The following is a 25,505-nucleotide window of genomic DNA, read 5'->3' as shown; positions in this document are numbered from 1 at the left end:
ATGACAGAGTTTGTGGATAAGATACCTGCTCTACAGGAAACACTAAAGGGAGCGCTACAGACAGAAAGGAAAAGACAGGAGTGAGAGGTTTGGAACACAATTTTGGGAGATAGTAGCACAGCAATGTAAGTACACTGAACAAAGATGACTGTCAGTATGGCTGAAAGAGGAAGGTTAGGAGCATGTGGGACACCAGAAAGAAAGAGGAAAGATAAAGACTGGCACTGTGTAACTCAGTGAAACCTAGGGTGCTCAATGATTGTGATAAGAGGTACAAATATGTTTTTACATGAGGTAGAACAAATGAATGTCAACATTGCAAGGTGTTAAAAATAGGGTGGGACTGGAGGAAAAATACAATCATACAAGCTAGAGACTATAATTAACTGAAACATTGTATTATGCTTCCTTTAATGTAACAAAGGCAATATACCAAAGCTAAATGCATATCCGGGAGGGAGTATAAGGGAGGGGTATGGGACTCTTGGCATTGGTGATGTTGTCTGACTCTTTATTTTACTTCAGTTTAATGCTATCTTTCCTTTTGTTGCTTCCTAGCTGTCATGTTTTGTTTTTTCTCTCTCTCTCTTTCTTTTTCTTTTGTCACTCTACCTTCTTTGACGTTTCCTCTGCTTTGTGTAAGAGGTGGAGATGACCTTATATAGATAGTGGTGATGGTGGTGAATACATAAATACATGACTATACAGGGAACCAACGATTGTTTAGTTAAGACGAAATGTATGTATGGTGTGTGAACAAAACCATCTTAAAAAAAAATGGGTTGATGAAGAAACCTTAAGGGCACTATATTGAGTGAAATAAGTCAGACACATAAGGACAAATATTGCAGGGTCTCACTGATATGAACTAGTTATAATATGTAAACTCATAGACATGAAATATAAATTACCAGGATATAGAACGAGGCTAAAGAATGGGGAGCAGCTGCTTATTATGAGCAGAATGTTCAACTAGAGTGAGCTTAAACGTTTGGAAGTGGACACAGGTGATGGTAGCACGTTGTGAGAATGACTAATAGTGCTGAATGGTCTATGAATGCGGTGGAAGGGGTAGGCTCAGAGTCATGTATGTCACCAGAAGGAAAGATGGAGATTAAAAGATGGGAATATATAAAACAGTGAATCTTCTGGTGGACAATGTCTGTGATTAACTGTACAAATATTAGAAATCTCTTTCATGAACTAGAGCAAATGTATGACACTATAACTAGAAGTTAATAATAGAGGAGCAGATAGGAAAATATATATATACTGATTACAAACTATATACTACAGTTAGTAGTATTTTAACATTCTTTCACCAACAGTAACAAATGTACTATACCAATACTATGAATCAATAATGTAGGGGAGGTGGTTAGGGTTATGGGAGGATTTGAGTTTCCTTTTTTGTCTTTATTTCTTTTCTGGAGTAATGAAAATGTTCTAAAAATTGAAAAAAAAAAATAACTGTGGTGATGAGTGCACAGCTGTATGATGGTACCATGGGCAACTGATTGTACACTTTGGATCTTTGGATAATTGTATGGTTTGTGAACAATCGCAACAAAAAAAAATTAAAAATTAAAAAAATAGGTAGTATGCTAACATTTATATATCTGAAGCAGACGGCATGATTAGATTTCTAAGACAATCAAAAGCTGTTGATAAGGAGTATTTTATGAAGATAAAATACCTGTTACTTTACTTGTCTGGTAATATGATCTATTCCCATGCATATCTGAGTGTTAGGTCCTGAATATTAATAGACAACTGTAGTTTCCTGAATAACTTAACCTCTTAGTAAAAATCTTCTGGTATATAATGCTGTAACAAATAAAACCACCTTCCATTTATTCTGCACTTTACAGTTTACAGAGCACTTTCAACCAAGTTCTCCTATTAGACTGGTTATGCCAGAGGATAAAACCTGGACCTGCTGGGAACCACCTGCCCCCTTGGCAGGGAAGAAGCCAGCCTGAGAATGAGCCAAACCCAGAGAAAACCAGAGCTAAGGGATGAAGTGACAGAGAGAGCTTTCTAACAATATTGCTTACAACCTAGTTCCAACTTCCCTGGAGCCAGATACATCACTGGACTTTTCAGTTATAAGATGCAATAAATTCCCTTTTCTAATTAACTCAATATGATTTGGGTTCTAGCACCTGCAACTGAAAGAGCCCTGAGTAACATAAAAGTGTCAGTCATATCTAACTGCAACTGCCAATACTCTTTCCACTATCCCTAGTTTCCTTTAGGAACCTTGGCATAAAGAGAGACGAATGACTTTAGAGGTTGGTTTTGAATGCCAACACAATCACTTACACCTCAATGATCTTAGACATAACAGTTCATGTGTTTGAGCCTCCACAGCCCAAATATGAGGACATTACCTAATGTACAGGGCTCTTTTTGAGAGTCGAATTAGATTTTTTTTTTTTTTTTTTTGCAGAACAGTTAGGTTCTGGCACCTAGTAAGTACTCAATAAAGGATACCAACACTCCTGCTCTGTTCTGCTGAGGGCTCGGGTGGGACGAGGTAAGATAAGAAGATAAGATAGGTAAAGGATCTATTATGATCCCTGGCACACAGTAAGGTGTGGAATAAATGTTAATTCTCTTGGCAATGAGAATGATTAGGGATGGATTATTACCTTCGTCTTACACTGCTAGCTACTTTTCTCATCACAGAAAAATAACTAAGAAGAATATCAACTAACTCCAATGGCATCTTTCTGCCCTCACTTTCCCAGAAGTCTAAAAAACACAGCCATCAGGAGGAAAATAAAACACATGTTAAGTGAATGTTTAGAGATATTAAATGAGAAACTTCCCGCACTTGCCCCAAGTTCTGAAACCACAACATAAATGTAAGGATTTCAAGTTCTCCAAGGGAGATAGTGATCGCAACCCACTGACTCCGACAATACATGAACCAGAACCATTCAAACAGACATGGCAGAATTCAAAGGCAGGACTCACAGTGTTTGGAACATATGGTATGCCATAAAACTTCTCCTGGGTTTCCTTAAGAATGTCTGTGGTTGACTTCCTTAGCGGATGCTTCCCATGGTAGATTTGATCCAGAGTGGCATAAAAGACCTGGAGAGATGAAACCATCCATTTAGTTTGGGTAGTTCATCCTCCTACCTAAGAGTTGGTAGACCAAAGCTGTTAGCCACGCACCAGAATAACCATTATAAATCAGAGTTGAAAACATCCATAGATATAAATATATATATGGCCTTAGATGTACTGCATACCACACTTAGGACTGTGTTAATGATGAAAAGGCATGTTCTCAGTCTTTTTACAAACAAGGATTTTAAAGAATTTTGAACCTTATCCATAAGGCACTCTTTATGTACAATGTCAGAAATTCTCTTTGCGTTTTAAGTGGTTTGTAACCACAGCGCTGGAATTGTGCCAAAATATACATGTCGTTGGAAATGTGAAAAAATAAAGAGTTGCAACTTAGACGCCCTGGAATCTAACAAATCATGTTTGATTTCTTCCTGGAATCCTGATACATCTCACATGAGAGAAATGAAATGGTCAGAATCCTACTTTTGTGAAGAGAAGTGAAAAGAACACTCAATCAGTGGGGTGAGGGCAGAGAAGGAATAGCAGTCTGGCATCTGGTGAGGACAGATGTTACAAAGAATTCTGATGCAGCTGTTGGAGAGTTTGGAGCCGGGGCCAAGTCGGACCCCAGCACCTGGTTTCAGGAGGTACAAAACCAGCAGCTGCTGCACGGGGACGAGTCTAGCTCAGCGAGGCGCCCCGCAGAGAAAGATCACTCACCCCTGAACATGGCACACAGGCCACTGAAACATAACAGGAGAGGAAGGCACTAAAAAAACAATTGGACATGCATTCTGCTGCTTACAAAATACTAAAAATAACTTGCCCATGTAAAATATAAAGTGAAGATAAAGTGCTTTTTCGTTAAAATGTTTGACTTGAATATTCACAATGTTTAGAGTTCACCTAATGCAAGAAAGCAGAAGCTTGATTATCAAGGAAAAAATGTTGACACGCAAATATGCTCTCGATATGTATCTCTGTGAGTTAGAAACGGAATTTGTAGAGAATGTGCAGCTGTTGACTTGAAAGAAGGCAGGATTAGTTTGGATAAAAGAAAAATTTAAATGACCTCTAGCTTCTGGCTTCATCTAGATATAGAATAATGGTTCCAAATTATAAACTTATGTTTAAACCTTTCCTGGAAAACTACAGAGATTCCCCAAATATAAATATTGCTTTACTCTAACTGGTAATCTAAACATATAGCTAAACACAGCTCTTTCAACTCTATATTCTAGAATGAGTAATAATGCATAAAGATAATCAGAGAAGCCAGAATTACTCATCCAGATCCTGTTTTTATTCTACCAGAGCAAATGACTAGGAAGTGAAACGCTTCAATTCCAACCTCAATTGAGGTGTTTTGGGTCCTAATTTATAAACAAATTAAAATTTAAGAGTTTCCTTTCTTTAATAATGCCTTTTGCAAATGACGTACACATGGAATGACTTCTCTGAGTTATAAACACAGAGCAAAATAGATTAAATGTGCATTTATTTCATGCTTACTTGATGATAAATCGAATCATTCTACAGTGATGAGCCATTTGCCCACCAGGAAAGTCAGGCTTTCCTGGGACCAAGAACTTTGGAGCCACAGAAAAATAAGGAGCCCATTTTAAAAACTAACGCATGGAAAAAAGGGCACAGTTTTTAAAACACTGTGTATAGCTCCTGAGAAGTCTGAAACGACTCATTTACTTCCCGACCCTGTTGTTCCCATTGCACAAGGGGAGCTGGGCGACATTAAGGTTGGGCATGGGCAGCTTCCTGGCAGGAATTTCCTTCTTTCTTTCGTTTTCTACTTTTGGGGGTTGTTTTTCTGGAGGGTAGGAGGAGAGAAAAGGTTGGTTTTCATTTTAAAAGAAAATCATTGGAACAATTATTCCAAAAGAAAGCCAAACACAGGTTTTTAAAAAGGCAGGATTTCTACTATAGATACTAGCAAATTGAGAGACTTTTGCCAAGTAATGTTAATATTTTAAAATAATTTGGAAATCCTCATCTGTTCTTCTCCCTTTCTTTAAATTGTGTTTACCTGAACAGAGGTTGAATAATGTAAATCAGAAGTAAATCATGACTTTTGTCTAAGTTATGTATTTTCTTCACTGAAGTATGTTTTTAAGGTACAAAGAAAAATAATAAAGCTGATTCATTACTTTCTAGGGACTGAATTTTACAAAATGACAATGCAATTAAATAATGCTTGCACTCTAAAATAGTAACTGGATCATTATAAAGTGAATATGGCCTTAGATGAAAGATGAGAGTTTAGGCTATGTTTACATCTGATGAAGATTAAAAAGTCCATAAACAAGATCAGTAACCACAAAATCTAGACATCTGGGACCATGTAGACCTGGCACCCAGATGGTTCATACACCTTCTCCAGTTTGTATATGGAAACCTGGAAAATTGGCTTCGAACAATATCTAATACTGATAGTTATTACTACTTAAACTTCACATCTAAAACCTGAAATTAAAAAAAGATAGCAAGTGATTAAATATATACAACTAGGTTTGAGTTCTAACTTGGTTGCTAATGAAATGTGTGATTCAGCAAGCTTTGATTTTCCTGACTGAAAATGGGAACTAATCTTACTTAACATCTACTCAGTAAGGACAGTGTGAGGATTGAATGAGTCAATTTTGGTCAAGTTCTTTGAACTCAGATGAAAGATGTTTTACAGCATAATTATTATAATAAATATGGAGCACTGGCAAGAATTTAAAGCTATATATTTATTTTGGATAATTACTCTGGAAAACTTCAGAACAAAGGTAAGTACATACCTGAAGTTGCATATCAGCTGCAGCACAAACTTTTTTAGATTCACAAAGACGCGACACCATATTTTTCGGCAGTGGCTTGAAAAACAAAAGAATATATATATATATATATGAATAAACTGCCTCTATACTTACGAGCCAGGAAGTTAAGATAACATCAAATGAAAAAAAATGAAAACTAGGATTTTATCATAGTTTAGAAAATAATTATAATTTTTAAATACTTTAGTTGACAAGACAACAAGGATAAAGATAATCCATTTAATTTCAAAAAGCGGCAACTTGTCACACAGATGTCTGTACATGAAAATTCAGGATTGTAGGGCATGAAGATGGTGGCACCGATCTTTGAACATTATTTGAAACCTCAAAGTTAATACTTTTTTCTGTTCCTTTGTTGCCTATGAATGCCTGTTAAAGTGCTCTCTTTTCAAGTCACAAAATAACTAACGATAGGACTAAAAGATTAAAATGTCAAGAAATACATCATAACTCATGGTGCCAGCCAGTATTAAAGCTGAACTGATAGCCCAACAAATAACCACGATAATTAACTGCATATTTTTTTATTTGTCAACCTGAAAAAAACTGCATTTTGTACATAGTTTAACACCCCCATATGATTTCAGGCTTCCTCTATTAGACAAATTAGGCTAAATCCTATAATGTCAACTAACCTCTAAGAAATAAGCTAATAATGAAGTTGAAAAGGTACTTTATTCATTCTTACTTTACCTTTAAGTTATCAATGCTGACATTTATTGAAGAAAGCTACCACTTTACACAATGTTTACAAATCTATTTTTAATCCCTCTAAAAAGAAAACAACTTGCATAACAGACTCATAGCAGGTTAACATCCTATAGTTGTATAAATTGACCACCAGTGAATGACACTGTGAATTGTCTGCTAGAAGGCGGAACTAGTCATCACTGTGTCCCTGAAGCAGAGACAGTGCCTGGCACACAAGCAGGCACAATAAATAATTTTTGAATGAATGAATGAATGAATGAATGCTTGCTAAGAATGGCTTCTTAAGTGGAAGGCTACAGTAGTATTTGACGAAGACTCAGAGAGAACAATCCATAAGCCTTTTCTTTGCTCTTTCTATTTGGCTCTAAGAAAGCAAGACAGGCAGAAAAGGCAATTTTAAACAGTTAAGACGTGGACTAAAAGAAGCTGTAGAGTGTAAATCCTGATACAAGGAAAAGGCCTGTGGCTTTCTGACAGCAGAGGTACTCATCGTGTTAAGAAAGAAAACTTTCCTCAAGCAGGATTTTTTTTAAAAAAAGTCAAAATGTAGTTAAGTAGTATCTGCTAACAGTGACAGTGAAATGTTCATACTTCTTTAAGTCTTCCTTTACATTATACCTTATATTGGCAGGTTTAACTGCTATACTTAAGAGCCTTCTTCATGCTTCACAAAGCTTCAGTAGTTATATTTTCACTAAAAAAAATTCTAAGTGGAAGGATGGTACTTTCTCATTTCTTCAAGAAACAATGAGAACTATCTGGGTAAGGCCTGTGCTAGATGCTAGGGAAAGAAAATGGTGAGCAGACAGACAGGGGCCTGTCCCCAAGAGATTTATAAGGTAGCATTATCCACCCAATCACAAGCTCAAAAAGGGCTAGCAACTGTGCTAAGTGCTAAGAAGGAAAAGCAGTACTGGAAGGTATGAGAGCAGGTCACCTGGGGCCACGAGATCTGCAAAATGAAGGGAGGGGGAGAGAAGCACTTGAAGCAGGAGTAGCATGTGTAGAAAAAGCAGAAGGGAACCCATGCTTGCAGGACAGATGAGCAGGCAGGGCTGCAGCTTGCAGGACAGGCGAGCAGGCAGGGCTGCCCAGGCTGGTGGGTCAGGCAGGGCCTGGTCCTACAGGGCAGTGGAGGCTGGGCTGAGGAAGGGAGCTGCTTGGGCCCTCACACTGGAGGGAGTGAAGTAAGGAAGTGTCAGGATCAGATTTATGTTTTAAAAAGATCCTGCTGGGGATTTATTCCAGGCATGCAAGAGTGGGTCAGCACAAGAAAATAAATCTATGTAATGCAATACATTAACAAATTGAAAGGGAAAAAAATTACATGATCATCTTGACTGTTGCTGAAAAGGCATTTAACAAAATTCAGCATCCTTCCTTGATAAAAACACTTAAAAATGTAGGAATCAAAGGAAACTTCCTCAATATGATAAAGGGAATATATGGAAACCCCACAGCCAGCATCGTACTCAATGATGAGAGACTGAAAGCCTTCCCCCTAAGATCAGGAATGAGACAAGGATGTCCACTGTCACCACTATTATTCAACATTGTGCTAGAAGTTCTAGCTAGAGCAATTAGGCAAGAAAAAGAAATACAAGGCATCCCAGACTGGAAATGAAGAATAAAATCTCTCATTATTTGCAGCTTTGGAAAATCCCAAGAAATCTATGACAAAGCTACTTGAACTAATAAACAAACTCAGCAAAGTGGTGGGATATAAGATTAACGTGCAAAAACAGGTAGTGCTTCTTTACACTAGTAATGACCTAACCAAGGAGGAATTAAGAAAAAAATTCCATTCACAATAGGAACTAAAAGAATCAAGTATCTAGGAACAAACTTAAGCAAGGATGTAAAGGACTTGTACATAGAAAAGTATAAAACACTGCTAAAAGAAATCAAGGAAGACCTAAATAGGTGGAACACATTCTGTATTCATGGAGAGGAAGGCTAAATGTGGTTAAGCTGTCAATTCTACCCAAACTCATCTACAAATTTAATGTAATAACAATAAAAATTCCAATAACCTACTTTGCAGACTTGGAAAAGCTAGTTATCAAGTTTATTTGGAAGGGAAAGGGCCTCAAACAGCCAAAAACATCCTAAAAAAGAACAAAGTGGAGAGGTCCTGGAAGAGCACAGCTGAGAAGGGGGACCTGCTCAGAAATCCCAGGGAACCTACGCCAATACCAAGGACTTGTGGGTCAGTGGCAGAGACAATCTGTGGCGAGACTGAAATGAAGGCTTAGACTGTTGCAACAGAATTAAATCTCCAGGAACACCTGGGAGGTTTGATTATTAAAGCTGCCCTACCTCCCTAACCGCTCAGACACATGCCCCTCATTCAGGGTGGACAACAACACACCCAAACTTGGTGCACCAATTGAACCTCACAAGAATCAGACCCCCACACACCACAAAGCAAAGATGGGCAGAACTGACTTGAGGGGAATAGGTGACTCGCAGATTCCATCTGCTACTTAGTTACAGAAAGTGTATGCCACCAACCTGAAGATCTGACAAAATAGAGATCGGTGTTTTTCATATTCTGAAAGAACCCTATCAAGTAAAGCAAATGCCAAGAGGCCAAAAACAACAGAAAATCTTAAAGCATATGATAAAACCAGACGATATAGAGAACCCGAACCCAAACACCCAAATCAAAAGATCAGAGGAGACACAGTAGTTGAAGCAATTAATTAAAGAACTAAAGACAAACAACAAGAGCATGGCACAGGATATAAAGGACATGAAGAAGACCCTAGAAGAGCATAAAGAAGAACTTGCAAGAGTAAATAAAAAAATAGATGAGCTTATGGAAATTAAAGAAACTGTTGACCAAATTAAAAAGATTCTGGATACTCATAGTACAAGACTAGAGAAAGCTGAATGACTCAGTGTCCTCGAGGACCACAGAACGGAAAATGAAAGAACAAAAGAAAGAATGGGGAAAAAAAATCGAAAAATCGAAATGGATCTCAGGGATATGACAGAAAAAATAAAATGTCCAAATTTAAGACTCATTGATGTCCCAGAAGGGGAAGAGAAGGGTAAAGGTCTAGAAAGAGTATTCAAAGAAATTGTTGGGGAAAACTTCCCAAGCCTTCTACACAATATAAATACACAAAGCATAAATGCCCAGCAAACTCCAAATAGAATAAATCCAAATAAACCCACTCCAAGACATATTCTGATCAGACTGTCAAATACTGAAGAGAAGGAGCAAGTTAGGAAAGCAGCAAGAGAAAAGCAATTCACCACATACAAAGGAAACAACATAAGAATAAGTAGTGACTACTCAGTGGCCACCATGGAGGTGAGAAGGCAGTGGCATGACATATTTAAAATTCTGAGAGAGAAAAATTTCCAACCAGGAATACTTTATCCAGCAAAACTCTCCTTCAAATTTGAGGGAGAGCTTAAATTTTTCACAGACAAACAAATGCTGAGAGATTTTGCTAATAAAAGATCTGCCCTACTTCAGATACTAAAGGGAGCCCTACAGACAGAGAAACAAAGGAAGGAGAGAGACATATCGAGAAATTTAATAGACATATATAGAACATTACATCCCAAATCACCAGGACACACATTCTTCTCTAGTGATCATGGAACTTTCTCCAGAACTGACCATATGCTGGGACATAAAACAAGCCTCAATAAATTGAAAAAAACTGAATTTATTCAAAGCACATTCTCTGACCACAATGGAATACAAATAGAAGTCAATAACCATCAGAGACAGAAAATTCACAAACACCTGGAGGTTAAAAATGAGGGGGAGATGAAAACATTCCCAGCTAATCAAAATCTGAGGGACTTCATCACCAATAGATCAGTCGTTTAAGAAATGCTAAAGAGAATTGTGCAGACTGAAAGGAAGGGACACTAAACAATTGACTGAAACCACATGAAGAAATAAAGATTTCCAGTAAAGATCACATGGTAAATATAAATACCAATACTAGTGTATTTTTAATTTGTAACTCCACTATTTACTTCCTACAGGATCTAAAATACATAAACTGTAATGATAAATCAGTGGTTCTGGACTCAATGTAAAATATGCAATTTTTTGACAAGAACTATGTAAAGGTGGGGGAATGGAGGAATATAGGAACATAGTTTAGGTGTCCTATTAAAGTTAAGTTGGAATCAAAGGAAAACAAGATTGTTATAGATTTAAGAGGTTAAATTTAAGCCCCATGGTAAACACAAAGAAAGTATCAGAGAATATGACCATAGAGATGAAAAGTAGAGTTGGGGTTACGAGAAGTGCGGGAAGGGGCAATGGGGAGTTAAGAAATGAGTGTAGGGTTTCTGATTGGGATGAAGGGAAATTTCTAGTAATGGATGGTGGGAAGGTGATGGCATTGCACATTCTAAATGTGATTAATCCCACTAATGGAATGCTAGGGAGGGGTTGGAATGGGAAGATTTAGACTGTATATATGTTTCCACAATTGGAAAAAAAAAAAAAAAAAAAGACAGTCTAAATAGATAATGACAATTAAATGCCAAGGATGATCCTGGATGGGATCTGAGGATGGAGGAGAGGAGGCTCAAAGGAACACAGCTGGGACATAAGAAAAAACAAAAAAGGAAATACAGAATGTAAGCTTTGTATCAATGTTGAATTTCCTGAACTTCTTAGCTGCACTTAATGGGATTGCATAAAAGAATGTTCTTGTTCATGGGAAATCTATACGTGAATTATATTGTTTGTTCAAGGATGTGTGCAGCTTGCTCTCATATGTTCAGAAAACAGCAACAGATGATGGATGATAGGGAGGGAGGGAGGGAAGGAGAGAGGGAAAGAAAGAAATGATGGTGTGACAGGATGTTAAAGTTGGTGGATGGGGTATCGGGGGTGGGGGGTTGGGGTATGCTGGAGTTCTGTGTATGGGGTTTGTATTGTTTTTGCAATTGTTCCTGCAAGTTTGAATTTATTTCAAAATAAAAATTAAAGATAAATAAATAAAAATTAAAAAAAGAAAGAAAAGAAAAAAAGAACGAAGTGGGAGGACTTACACTTCCTAACTTTAAAGCTTATTATAAAGCCACAGTAGTCAAAACTGCATGGTATTGGCACCAAGATAGACACACTGATCAATGGAATCGAATTGAGAGTTCAGAAACAGACCCTCAAATCTACTGAACTGGGACAGAATAGCCTCTCCAATAAATGGGGCTAGGAGAACTGGATATCCATTTCCAAAGGAATAAAAGACCTTTACCTCACACCCTATAAAAAAATTAACTCAAAGTGGAAAAAAAACCTAAATATAAGAGCCAGTACCATAAAACTCCTAGAAGAAAATATAGGCAAACATGTTCAAGACCTAGTGATGGGAAGCAGCATCTTAGACCTTACACCCCAAAGCAAAAGCAACGAAAGAAAAAAATTGATAAATGGGAACTCCTCAAGACTGAACACTTCTGTGCTTCAAAGAACTTTGTCAAAAAGGTGAAGAGGCAGCCAACTCAATGGGAGAGAATATTTGGTAACCATATAACTGATAGGGGCTTGATAACCAGTGTATATAAAGAAATCCCACAACTCAACAATAAAAGGACAAACAACCCAATTTTAAAAATTGCCACAAGATATGAATAGTCTTCCAAAGAGGAAACTCAAACGGCTAAAAAGCACATGAAGAGATGTTCATCTTCATTAGCTATTAGGGAAATGCAAAACAAAAACACAATGAGGTATTGTCTTACACCTGTAAGAAATGGCTGTTATTAAACAAACAGGAAACAACAAATGTTGGAGAGGATGTGGAGAAATAGGAACACTTACTCACTGCTGGTGGGAATGTAAAATGGTATAGCCACTGTGGAAGACAATTTGGTGATTCCTCAGAAAACTAAATATTGGGTCGTCCTACAACCCAGCAGTTTTGCTACTCGGCATATACCCAGAAGATCTGAAAGCAGGGACAGAACAGACAAATTCATAGTGGCATTATTCACAATTGCCAAAAGATGGAAACAAACTAAGTGTTCATCAACAGATGAGTGGATAAACAAAATGTAGTATATACATACTACGGAATATCATACAGCAGTAAGAAGGAATGAGGTCCTGAAGCATGTGACAGCATGGATGAGTCTTGACATAATGCTGAGTAAAATAAGCCAGACACAAAAGGACAGATATTTTATGATTTCACTAATATGAACTAACTAGAAAATGTAAATTCAGAGTCTTAAAATGTAGAAGATAGGATACCAGAGATAGACAGAGAAGCTAAAGAAGGGGGAGCAGTTACCTAAAATGTTCAAAATTGTTAACAAGGTTCAAATTAAATATTTGGGAATGGCTAGAGGTGATGGTAGCTCAGTAATAGTGCCGTATTGCAGGTGAATCTGAAAGGGGTTGTTTAAAGTCGTGTATGCCACTGATTAGCACTACAAATATTAATAAGTTCTTGCATGGATTACTACAAATGTACAACACTTGTACAAAGAGTTAATAATAGAGTGGTATATGGGGAAACTTACCTATTGCAAGCTATGGACTATATTTAACAGTAATACCTTAATATCCTTTCATCAACAGTAACAGGTGTACCACACCAATACTAGGGGTCAATAATGGTGTGTGTGTGTGTGTGTGTGTGTGTGTGTGATATGGGTTGTTCCGGGTTTTCCTTTTTTGTGTGTCTATTATTTTTCTTTTTGGAGAAAAGAAAATGAAAACTGTCTAAAATTGAGTGTGATGACTGCACAACTAAGTGATTATACTGTGAGACAGTGATTGTATACTTTGGATGGAATACATGGTATGTGAATATATCTCAATAAAATCTGCAGGGAAAAAAAAAAGATCCCACCAATAACAGTGTAGATATTGGAAAGGCGGCAGGCAAGGGTGGATTAGGAAAAACCAGTTAAGAGGCCACATCTCTGGGACCAGTGACACTGGGATCAATAGTGACCCAAGCAAGAGGCAGAGTGATGGGGGTTGTAAGAGCAAGATCCGAGTGGGCTGGAGGCAGAGTAGGAGGGAAGGAACAGAGACAGTGAGGACATTCAGAAGCTTCTAGAAGTGAGTCTGAGAAGTGGAGTGAGGGAGTTAGGGCAGTAGCTGGATTTAGAAGTTGGGTGGAAGGAGAAATCTTTGTTTAGTTTGGGAAATTCTTAAGTGGGCTGAAGAAAGAAATGCTGATGGTAAAAATCCACAGAAGGGACAAAAACTAACAATGTAAAAAAGAGAAGGGATATTGAGAGCACAGGGTTCCTGAGAGGGAAGGAAGAGACGATATTCAGACGTCAGGCGGAAGGATAGCTTTAGTCTGGGAGACAGGTGGAAAAAGACTGGACAAGGGGACGTTGTGGGGTTGCCCATTTGACAGTGTGTTTGTTCTCTGTGAGGTCAGAGAGGAAGCTGTTTGGAAGGGAGCTGGATTCAGAGGGTGAAGGAGATTAGAGAAAGCTGAGGAGAGTGCTAAAGTGAGCTGATCCACTGGAAAGGGGAGAATTGCCCCAGGGGGTGCAATCTGCCCTGGGGTGTGTTTTCCTCTGTTCTGGGCTCTCAGCTCTCCAGGAGGCAGAAAGCAGGTAGACTGGGAATCCAAGGTGGAGAAGGAGGCAAGGTAGGCTAGCAGTGGGGGGAGGGAGGAGGGAGAGGACAACGGAATGGGTCCCTGCCCAGCACAGAACATGATGAGGAGGCCTGGAGAAACAAGCAGACATCAGGGGCAGACAGTTGTGGCCAGGCATCTTTGAAGGGTTTACTATTTCCACTCTGTAGATAATCACATGGAGGGAAATTCCAAGTATTAGATGTAAGAGCCAAACCCAATATACCCCTTTCCATTTGAAAGCAGCTCATTTACTCAGAGGCCCAATCTCTTGGAGATGGAAACCTATACAGGAACAGCAAACATTAAAGGGACAAATTTAATGAGGCTTAATCCTTTCCTTGTTAGGTTTACAATAAAACAGAAGAGGTAAAGAAAAAAGAGCATGCAAGGCTGAGGGCAACTGAAAACAGAATATCAAAAATTATATATTCAAGGCCTACTTAGATAAACTGCAACAAACACAAAGAACATTTGCCACAAATATAAGGAAACATAAGAAGGTGGCAATTACAATCCTAATAGAATAGTTCAAAGAACAGAGTCTTAACCCATCAAATCACAAGTTAAATAATGCATTTAATATGTGTAGTATAAATAGTAAAACAGATGCCATTTTTAATTCTTTTAAAATCTACTTTGGTTGTTAGTCAACTGAAATCAATAAATGTATTTCAGCTCCTGGACAGAGTTATACAATTATTCCCTTAGAAAGTATTTACTCATTTTGGTAAAAGAACAAAAAACAAAGCAAAAAACAAACTTAAATACCATACAAGCTGATTTTCTTTTAAAGTTGTATGTCAAGTTTTTGGTTTGTTTTTTTAAATGAACAATATTTAGAAGTAAATCTTAATCTTTCAAGTTAGAAAAATGTTTCCTGGTCAACATTTCCTTCTGTAAATATAACTTTACTAATCAGTATGGGAACAAATATTGAAATAACTAAATTTCTGGTGTAATTTCAAAAGTGGTTATCTCTATAGAATAGCATGGATGTTTTACATTATTAAACTCAAGACTCTCATACATCATCTATACTGAAGAAAAACACAGAATGAATACATCCACAATGACAGACATGTAAATGAAAATGCATTTAAAATACCTGAGCCTGGAACAATATTAAAAGTACTTTTCATTATATTAAAATTAAAATTTATCAAAGTTTATGACATTAAAAATAATCATTAGTTATTTCACCATATAATCAACTGCATGTTACAGCAGATTCCACTTCAGTCTATAAAAAAGAGAAAAAGTACTTCCACTGGTCTCTAAATCTAAAATCCTAATAATGATACATAATTCCTCAATTCTTCTTAGGTCCTAGACACCATCATATTTATAAAAGATTAAAAAGTGTCCTATTAAATTGCAATAAAAAGTAAAAAACATTAAATTAAAAAGAACATGGAGGTGCCATTTCTCACTGATTAAGTTAGATAAAATAATAAAACTTAATAATGGCAAAGCTATGGTAAAACTGATATATTTGTACACTGCTTATTGACTGCAATGTAAAATGTTACAGTATTTTTGCAGGGCAATCTGACAGCAGGATATAAAAACCATAAAATGATAAATCAAAAAAAAGAACCCTACTAGCATATTAGGTATGTCATAAAGCAAGAATAATATTCAAATTAACTAATTATGGCAAAGAAAGACTGGATGTACAAGAAATGCCATGACTGGGGGTTTATTTTGGAACTTTCAGGCTGTTTCCAGCATCCTTAACTTCTGCCCACTGAAACATCTGCCTTTATCATCTGACAAATCCAGAAATATCACTCCTCCCATGCACCCTTCTTCTTAGACCCATCAGAGTAAAACTGAGAGCATGGTCTCCCTTATAACCAATACTTGTCTGAAGTTGAAACTCCCATTACTATGCTTCAGTGTAGCAGAAAGGAAAGAACATAGGTTTTAGAGCCAGACAAAACTAAGTCTGAGTCCAAACTGTGCCACTCACCAGCCTTGTGGCACAACACTGGACAATTTATTGAACTTCCCTAAGTCACGTTTTCCCAATCTAAAAAATGTTGATAATACATTTTCATAGGATTGGATAAGAATAAAACAAGATAATTTATTCAAAAGACCTACTACGGTCAGGCTTAGCCCAGAGTAAATGATGAATAAATGGCAGCTAGTATTATTTAGTATTACTATTATCCTATATAACGCAATTATCCTTGACTTTGACAAATATTTCATTTACGTTTTACTGATTACCTACATATTCTCTAAATAGGGTCATTTTTAGATTTATGAATTCTTGGGAGACAGGGATTATGGCTAAACTGTTCTCTCTACATAGCATCTTAACAATCAAGTTCTTAATAAGGAAATATACTTTGATAATTTCATGTTTATATTTCATTTCATTTATAAAGTAGTCAAATATGCTTAACCAAACACATATCCTCCTCAAATCACCCTGCTCAGAATATGTTACTTTCTCCAATATGGTGATTACATTAAAGTTTTTAGAAAAACAATGAAATCAACTTAAAGTGTTATTAGTACATTTTCAATGTTTCGATATCTGCCATAGAAATTGGTCATTAACTCACTTTTGGAAAATATATTCTCCCACTTTAAGTTCATTTGGTGATCAAATGTACTTCTGCAGGTTCTAGGTCATATTTAGAATACATTGGTCCTCATCAGAAAACCTTCCCCTACATATATATTTTTATGCAATTTTATTGAGACATATTCACATACCATACACTCATCCAATGTGTACAATCAATTGTTCACAGTATCATCAGACAGTTGTGCATTCATCACCACACTCAATTTTTGAACATTTTCATTACTCCAAAAAATTAAAGTTAAAATTAAAAAAATAAAAGTAAAAAAGAACACCCAAAACATCTCATAGCCCTCCTCCCGACCTATTATTCATATACTTTTTGTCTCCATTTTTCCGAGTTAATGACCAAGTTCTGTGGCAGGTATCGAAACACTGAAAATGGACTAATAACACTTAAAGTTTTAACCTGGTTAAAAGTAGTGTGAGCCACAATGTTTTCACAATCACACAGCTACTTCATATAAGCTATACAGTCATAAGATCTTCTTCAAGAATCAAGGATACTGGACAGCACTTCAACGGTTTCAGGTGTTTCCTTCTAGTTATTCTAATACACTAAAAACTAAAAAGGGATATCTATATAATGCATAAGAATAACCTCGAAAATGAGCTCTCAACTCCATTTGAAATCTCTCAGCCACTGAAACTTTATTTTGTTTCATTTCTCTTCCCCCTTTTGGTCTGGAAGGCTTTCTCAATACCACGAAGCTGGGTCCAGGCTCATCCCCGGAAGTCATGCCCCATGTTGCCAGGGAGATTTGCACCCCTGGGAGTCATGTCTCACATAGGGGGTAAGGCAGCAAGTCAACCTGCTGAATTGGCTTAGAGAAAGAAAACACATCTGAGCAACAAAAGAGGTTGTCTGGGGTGACTCATAGGCATAATTATAAGTAGGCTTAGCCTCTCCTTTACAGTAACAAGCTTCATAATGGTAAGCCCCAAGATCAAGGGTTCAACCTACTAAACTGTTAGTCCCCAGTACTTGAGAGAATATCAGGAACTCATCAGGTGGGGAAATTTAATATTTCCACATTTTTGCCCAATTCTCTCAAAGGGGGCTTTGCAAATACTTTTTATTCTCTGCCCAAATTACTCTGGGATGTATCGGGGCTTCATGCTAACCTGTACAAACCAACCATATCTCACTCCCTATTCAAGATTCCATGTAATTATGGTGTTTGAATAAACTGAACAGACAAGTTAAATTATACAGTGTGCTACAAAACATATAGATTTTGCACCAAATAAACATCTCTTCCTTTGGTCTCACACAGTTGAAGTTTTAAAACACACTCAATATCATCCCTTACCATTTAGTCTGATTTACCTTAGTCCTAACCAAGTCCATTTCATTCATATCTCTGTTTGAAGTTTGGTTTTTCCAGCTTCTTTAACAGTTGCTCTATGGGGTAATGCTGACATTCATAGTTGTCAAACTCTGGCTCTGAGTCTCAGGTGTCACACAAAACACCCGAAGTTCCAGGTACCAACCAGGTTATACACAAACAGCTCAGAATCTCACAATTTAGAAATAACCATTACAACTCATGACTACATATGACTGCTGTAAGAACTTACACTCTAGGAAACTTTACAATAAGCCTTCCCCTGATAACCTATGCTCTCAGATTCAATTCTGAGTTTGCACGTAATATTTAGTCCATATTATGAGGCGTCAAAATGCTTGTCTTATCATTTCTGACTTATTTCCCTCAAAATACTGTCCTCAAGGTACATTCACCTAGTTGCATACCTCACATCTTCATTCCTTCTTGCTGCCACTCAATATTCCATTGTATGCATACATCACAGTTCATCATTCCGTTTATCAGTCAATGTACCTTTAGGCCTCCTCCATCCATTGAAAATCGTGAATACTGCTGCCATAAACACTAGTGTGCAAATGTCCACTTGTGTCCCTGCTCTCAGTTCTTTCAACTATATACCCAATAACAGGGTTGCAGGACCATATGGAAACCCGATAGCTAGCTTCCTGTGGAACCATCACACTTCCCTCCATATGGGCTGCACCATTCTACTTCCCCACCAAGACTGAACAGGTACATCCCTCTTTTCACATTTTCTCCAGCACCTGTATCCCTCTATTCATTTTTTAACAGTTTTTTTCACACACCATACAATTCATCCTCAGTAAACAATCAGTGATTCCCAGTATAATCACATAGTTATGCATTCACCACCACAAACTATATGAGGACATTTCCATTTCTTCTGTAAAGAGGAAGATAAGAAGAAAGAAGAATAAAAATAAAAGACAGAAGAAAAAAATAAAAATAAAATAAAATAAAATGGAAAGGTCAGACAACACCACCACCACCAAGAATCCTATACCATTCCTTCATATTCCCCTCTTACAGACATTTAGCTTTGGTATTTTGCCTTTGTTACAAATAATGGAAGCATATTACAATGTTACTGTTAACTATAGTCTCTATTTGCATTGACTGTATTTTCCCCCATACCATCCAATTTTCAATACCTTGCAATATTGATATTCATTTGTTCTCCCTCATGTAAAAACATTCTTATATTTGCACATTTAATCGCCATCATTGACCACAATGTTATACAGTTACACAATTCCAGTCTTTATCTTCTGTTTTTCCCTCTGATGTCATACATGCCCCTAGCCATTCTCTTTCAATCACAGTCACACCATCTTTGCTCAGTGTAGTTAACAATACTGTGCTACTATCACACAATATTGTGCTATTTCTGGATCTATACAGTCAATCCTGTTTACCCTTCTGTACTCCTTCAGCATCAAATGCCCAATCTCTATCCTCTATCTCCTGATAACCTGTGTATTCAACTTCAACTCTCAAAGTTTGCTTATAAATGTTGGTTCATACTAGTGAGAGCATACAGTACTTCTTTTGTTTCTGGCTAATTTCACTCAATGTAATGTCTACTGTCCATCATTTTGTCTTTCGGATTTTATATGTCATCCTATTTTATTTTTATTCTTTCTCTCTCTCTCTTTTTACCCTTACTAATAGTCTTCACTTCTACACTCTTCTCTGAACCTTTCTCCTGTCTTTTCCTATCTGCCTGTAGTGCTCCCTTCAGTATTTCCTGTAGAGCAAGTATCTTGTTCACAAACTCTCTGTGTCTGTTTGTCTGAAAATATTTTAAACTCTCCTTCATTTTTGAAGGACCGTTTTGCCGGATATAAGATTCTTGGTTGGCGGTTTTTTTCTTTCAGTATCTTAAATATATCATACAACTGCCTTCTCACTTCCATGTCTTCTTTCTATCCTTCATCTCTTTTGCCATATCTTCCCTCAACTCATTGATTTGATTTTTGCATTGATTTAGCATATCTGTTTGAACATCTTTAATTAGTTGTTCCAACTCCTGTATCTCATTTGAAGTGTAAAATTTGTTCCTTTGACTGAGTCACATCTTTGCTTTTCCTAGGGTGTCTCATAATTTTTTGTTGTCTAGGCATCTGGGTTCCTTGATTACTTACCCCAATCAGATATTTCCAGACCAGAAGAGGCCAGGTCTCAGGGAGAGGATGTAATCAGTATCAAGTTTCCTTGAGGATGAGACCCAGCAGATTGTCAGACTTTCCTGTGAGGCCTCTAGACTCTGAGGTTTTCCTACCCTGCCCAGCAAGTGGCACTTGTCAGCCCACAGCTCCCCACTGGTGTAAAGAGGTGTGGTCCCTTTAATTCTCAGCAGACCCTGTTCCTGCCTGGTGAGTCAGAAGCCAAGCTTAAGCTGTTTCTGTTCCACCTCTTCCCCAGGTCCTGGGGTCTGAATTCTCTGAGGGAGGGCAGCCACTTGAGCTGCAACCCCCACCCCTTTTCTTAGGGAAGATAGGCCCTTTTGGAAATATCTCCTTCACTTGACTCCTTCCTTTGTCTATCTTAACTCCACCCTTGCCTGGGTCACTGCTGATCACTTGAAAATGCCTGAGGATTTCTTTAATAAGCTACTTAGAATGAGAAGAGAATAAAAAGAAAAAAGAGACCTCATTTTCAGAGCCTGTCCCCAGCCCCCCAGTTTCACCAGTCAACAGCTGGAGTTGGTTACCCAGTTCTATGTGCCCCTTTCCTTAGGACACAACACTTTTCCACTATTCTGAGCTCAGCCAACTCCAAAAGCTTGTTTTTATTTATTTTTTTTTCCATCAGCCCTGCTGCCTCTTTGCCAAGAGAGACCTCAAGGTTCCTTTCCTGCTTGCTCTGGGTTTATCTGTGCTTGCAGTTTGTATTCAGTAGTCCAAATTTGTTAATTAAAACCACAATTGGGGCTTGGTTGAGCTACCTTCCCTTGCTCCCAGGAGAGGCTGTGTCTTTTTCCCAAAGGGAAGTGTTTCAGCTCAGCCTGCCATGTGAGTGCGGGAGGAATGTCAGCTCCTCAGTTTGAACTTTCCTTACAGTTCTATGCTGTGGGCTCAACCCTTCCACCCATTCCAGACTGGTGTAAAATGTGTGTCCTGTCACAGATGTCTCCCAGTTGTTCCCAACTATTTACTAGTTGTTCCTGGCTATTTTCTAGTTGTTCTAGAGTACTAACTAAATTCCATACCTCCCTACACCATCATCTTGCACAGCCTCTCTACTGATGATTATTTTAACCAAATGAATCTCATGCTGTAGGGTCTTGGTAGCTCAGATTTGCAGACTTTCCCATGAGAAGTCTGTTGTAATTCTTATCATTGTTCTTCTGCTTGGAATGTGTCTTTTTGTCTCTGGCTGCCTTCAAGATTTTCTTTATCTTTAGTTCCAGAAGTTTGACTATGATGTATCTAGATGTATTCCCTTTGTTATTTACCTTACTTGGGGTTCTCTAAGCCTCTTGGATCTCTGGTTTGATTTTCAATATTTTTGGAAAATTCTCAGTAATTATTCCCCAAAATATTTCTTCTCATTAAAGAAGTCTGAACTTCAAATACACATATGTTACCCTGTTTGATATTATCCCAAAGTTCTTGGATATCCTGAGCTTTTTCTCCTACTCTTTTCCCCTTAGCATTTCAGTTTGGGTTATTTCTGTTGACCTAACTTGAGTTCACCGATTCTTTCCTCGGCTATATCAAATGTACTAATGAGCTCCTCAAAGGAATTCTTCACCTCTGAGGGAGTGGCTTAATTTCCAGCATTTCCATTTGACAATTTCTCATAGCTTCCACCTCTCCTCCCAATCAATTCATCCATGTTGTCCACCTTTTCCACCATATCATTTAACACTGTTATTTCAAAGCCTATGAGCTGGATTCTGTCGACAGCTTTGTCTTCAAGCTGAGAGGCGGCACTCTGTAATGGTCCTACAGCAGAGCTAATCACCTCCTGGAGGCCTGCATCTCTGAGGCAGGCTCCATCTGTTCCCCCACCTGCTCCCAGTATTTCTCATGAGCACCCGGTGGAAGCCCATGGAAAAGAAGCTACAAGAGAATGCAAACTCTTCCTGTGTGAGGAGAGGCCTTGGTGATTCTAGACTGCTACTCCCACCCACACATGGCCTCCAAGAATTGTTACAATGTTACCGATTTCTTCCTCCCCCTTGCATGGCAGCCAGCCCTTCATGCTCTTCCATAGCTGAACCAGTCTGCGACCCTTTGGATGCAGGCTACTTGATTAACATGTAACCTCAGCTCTCTTCTAACTTTATCTGGCTTTCTCTTATTAGGCTGGGAGCAGTGCTCTTTCCAGCTTTCTCCATCCTAGGTGGATGTGAAAATCCCCAAAAGTTCAGACTTCCATAAGTAATATAGTTGGGGCTTTTTAGCTTTAGGAAAAAGAAAAAAAAAAGCTAAGATAGAAAGGCTTTGCAAAGAGTGAATGACCCCTTTAAGTCAGGAATTAGACATCATTAAATGTTATTATGAAGAAACCTACAATGCCTTAGCATGTTTGATAAGACAATATATTTTAGTGCCGTCAAGAAGATGTATTTATGACTGTTAGAGTTAGTGGGTTTTAGTCCAAAGACAATTCATTCAACAAATATTTACTGATTGCCCATTATAAAACAGACAAGGTGGTATATCAGTAAACAAAATACACAAAATCTCCAGTTCATGAGGAACTTACATTCTAGCAGAACTTGTTATTTTTAGAATTACTGGGGAAGAAAAAGACATTTTTGTTATTTCAGTTCCTATGAGCTTAAGGACAGGCCCTTATCCCCTCTATGTTTACCAAACTGTACTGATTACAGTATGGCTTACATATGTGATCTTTATTCATTTTAACTTCATTTGTGAGTCTTTCACACCTTATATTTAAACAATAGCAGATAGACAAAAAATAGTGAATGTGGGTTAGATATTCATACAATTTATTTTCAAATACTTCCACTAGGAAAGAAGTTTCTAATAGAGAACGCAGAATCTCTACATGGCATATATTTTGCCTGAGAATACAGAGTGATAAAATGCAGTCAGGCATTATCACAATGTATGCTAAAAGCATCAACGAATTATTCATGTATTCATTTGATAAATTCTTAGTATAAGGCACCATTCTAGAAATTACAGGAAGAACACAGACAAAACACCATCTCCTGTCCTCAAAAGGATTACAAGGAGTGAAATTCCTTGTGACGTTTGTTGTAGTTGCATAACTTTAGGTTTGTGGATTTATTTTCAATTCACTTATGTACTCCTCAAAAGTAAATGCTACTTGACAACAGAAGAACCCTGATGCAAAATTCATTAATGCTCCACCAAGCTCCCCCACCCCCCAAAAAGGATTAATAGTGGCAATAAAAAATTTAGCCAATGTAATTATGTATTTGATGTGAAATTAGTATACAGTTAATAGACAAGGAAGTTAGAGATACAGGAAAATGAAGGCAGGAAAATAAAATGGGGTCTGAATTGAGGATAGGCCCATAAGAATAGGATAGGTTCTGTTGTTCCAAACAACATCTGTAGTTGGGCCATAAATTTAGTTCTGGGCTTTCAGGCAGGCAAAGCAGCAAGGAAAACTCAATGATTTGCTGAGTTAGACCCCTTATCTGGAATTCCATAGTCCAAAAAGGTCTGAAGACTGAAAGTTATTCATAAATTTGACACAAACTTATTTGACAGCAAAATCTGACCTGAACAAACATGAGGTCTTTACAGTATTTACCTCACTTAGTGAAAATGCAGAAATGTGAACGTGTTTGGTTATAGGGTATTCTGCCAGAATTCAGCAGGTTTTTTGTGTGTGTGTCTTTTTAAAAATTCACAACATATAGTATATAAACCATTTTATCTCTAGAAAATCCATAAAATTCTGAATTCTACAACACCTCATCACAAAGTTTCCGACAGAGAACTGTGAATCCCTACATGGCATATATATATTTTGCCTGAGAATACAGAGTGATTTTTCTACTTCCTATTTAAAAAGCAAAAGGAAACAAATAAAAATCATTTAAAAAATCTTCAAAGTATTCCACAAACAGTGTGTTGTATGTCTCTTCCTGCAGAGGCTTATAGTACATCATTTAAAAATGGGTTAAGTCACTAGATAAGTTTGAGAAGCTCTTCATATCCTCTTTTAAATTTCCTTTTTATGATGGCTTTGTATTTACTCCCAGGCTTGAGTTTACTGAACAGAGGACCTGACTTGTGAAAGATACAGCAATAAAACCAGGTTAGGTTTTTCAGTGAGATTCACTCAAGTAACTTCCTTTCTTGGGATTCCCAAGGCATATTAGCATATTAAAAGCTGTGAGTAATCCTAGAATATTAAGACCCATTGAACCGCTCCACCCATTCCCTAAAATTATTGGAACATAGAACCCTCACCCTCCACCCACCCCCATAATCCATCCTTTATGATCAGGCAATTTAATGTACAGGACAGCAGTTAGTAACTGATTTGTTAAAGCAATTAAATTTAAACTGTCATTAATAAAATAAAAAAATTATTATGAATAAAACTGCTTAAAGAAATCCATGCATAAATACAAGTTGTATCATCCTCACTAATTGATAACCTTCTTCCCAACCCTATATGCATAACACTTTCTTAAGAAAGTCCCTTTTCAGCTCTCCTAAATCCTCTTGGCACTCAAATTTCCCCAGACCCAGGCACACTGCCCGGGTTTTCGTGAACTTGGCTCCAGGATTCCACCAGTTGTTTTGTTCACAATGGTCACTTCTGGCTAATGTAAATCGATGAAACTAATGAAAGGGAACATACTAATTTGCTTTTCTTCATGTCAGGGAGCAAATGGACAGTGGTACAGAAAGACACTGTTTTTTCTTGCCTCTGTTCATTACATTAACAAATCCACAAAGCTCCTCCTGATGTCTCAGCTCCAAAGCACCTGCTGTTTCTCCATCACGCGACAGACAGAAGTAGAAAGAATGACCCCACATCTCCCGCCTGCGGTTTCTGCTTTCCGCAGAAAAGGAGGCAGATTTCCACTTGGCTGTTTTTCAGTTATCTCCTAGTATCTGTTCACTGATGTATTGTATTAAATACAACAGCAAATCTAGCTATACTCCTAAAGTTTCACAATCGCAACTTTTACAAACTTAGTATGGAGTTCTTCAGAAATGCTTTTCTGAAACAATCTGTATCTCTTAACAAGGGCAGACTATTTTGAGCCAAGTTTGCGAACCTTAATGAGAATTTATTTCAAACTAATTTTACTGAACAAACTTTATACTGCAGCTATTTTATGCTCTGTCCCAAGTTT

The 25,505-nt window shown here is 37.5% G+C and overlaps 1 protein-coding gene across 1 annotated transcript in view; it reads right to left on the bottom strand.

The window, feature by feature from the left end:
• LOC119507126 (mitochondrial intermediate peptidase) overlaps positions 1–25,505 on the bottom strand; it is a 215,638-nt gene that overhangs the window by 78,381 nt on the left and 111,752 nt on the right. Inside the window, exons 15-16 of the mRNA XM_037800230.1 lie at positions 5,883–5,957; positions 2,983–3,102 (exon numbers count right to left, since the gene is read on the bottom strand). Coding sequence (XP_037656158.1) covers positions 2,983–3,102; positions 5,883–5,957 — 195 coding nt within the window. The remainder of the gene's footprint in view (positions 1–2,982; positions 3,103–5,882; positions 5,958–25,505) is intronic.

Source organism: Choloepus didactylus, chromosome 12 (genome assembly GCF_015220235.1).
Source record: "Choloepus didactylus isolate mChoDid1 chromosome 12, mChoDid1.pri, whole genome shotgun sequence".
In the NCBI taxonomy this organism is placed as follows: domain Eukaryota; kingdom Metazoa; phylum Chordata; class Mammalia; order Pilosa; family Megalonychidae; genus Choloepus; species Choloepus didactylus.
The sequence above is the reverse complement of the archived record's forward strand: the minus strand, read 5'-3'. Positions and strand labels throughout refer to the sequence as shown.